General features: G+C 73.1%; 1 protein-coding gene across 1 annotated transcript in view; it reads right to left on the reverse strand.

The window, feature by feature from the left end:
* Positions 1-231, reverse strand: part of WBSCR17 (Williams-Beuren syndrome chromosome region 17) — a 431,575-nt gene extending 431,344 nt beyond the window's left edge. Inside the window, exon 1 of the mRNA XM_010854340.1 lies at positions 179-231. Within this exon, the coding sequence (XP_010852642.1) occupies positions 179-231 (53 nt within the window). The remainder of the gene's footprint in view (positions 1-178) is intronic.
* Between the last annotated feature and the right edge of the window lie 572 nt (positions 232-803).

The raw sequence follows: 803 nt of genomic DNA on the forward strand, positions 1-803 counted from the left end.
GCGGCGGGAGCGGCACGCAGGTGTCGGGCTCAGGGTTCGTGGCCCGCCCGCGGAGGTGCGCACCGCGCCTCCGGCCGCTCAGCCACTACCCTAGTCCTCAGGCAGCCGTCGCGGCGCGCCGGCCGCGGTCTTCAGCCGAGGACCGGCTCCCCGGGGCGGGCGCCTTTGTTACGCTCACCGACCCGTTCCATCACGCAGGGCTGAGGAATAGCCCGTGGCCAGCGCCCGCATCGTCGCGGCTCCGCAGTCACGCTCAAGTCTCAATTACTCTTAAAGTGGGGGCAGCACTAGGGGGCGGGCGAAGGGGCAGAGCGCGACGTCCTCTCCGCCCCCTCGCGCCCGGGGACACCCCACCCCGCCGCCAAACTCACCAGCGCGCACAGCGCCGCGGGCTCCCGGACACGTTCCAAGTCCTGAGCCCACGCAGTGAGCCTTCGGGGCCTGCCGGTCACGCCGGCCTCTCTCCGAGCTGGCGCGTCGGGAGGCTAGGCGGAAGGCGGAGTCGGACCTCAAAAGTCACAGCAGTTCTGTACCCTCCTCCACGAACGTCGCGGGGAGCGCGGCGGGGAGGGACGCGCGCCGGCGCACCCTCCGCTCGCCAGAACCGGCAGCGCCTGCCGCTCTTCCCGCGCCCCGAGGAGCCAAACGCCGAGTCTTCTAATTGGTGGACGCAATGATACCGCCGCTGCGGCAGGGAGAGCCCACACAGCCCCGGGGCGCGAGAGCCCGGAGGGGACGCGCAGGTGGCGGCAGAAGGCGGGGCGCGGCCCGAGGGGGCCCGGCTGCAGCGCCAGCTCCTCCTC

This window comes from Bison bison, unplaced genomic scaffold (genome assembly GCF_000754665.1).
Source record: "Bison bison bison isolate TAMUID 2011002044 unplaced genomic scaffold, Bison_UMD1.0 scf7180017864340, whole genome shotgun sequence".
NCBI lineage: Eukaryota > Metazoa > Chordata > Mammalia > Artiodactyla > Bovidae > Bison > Bison bison.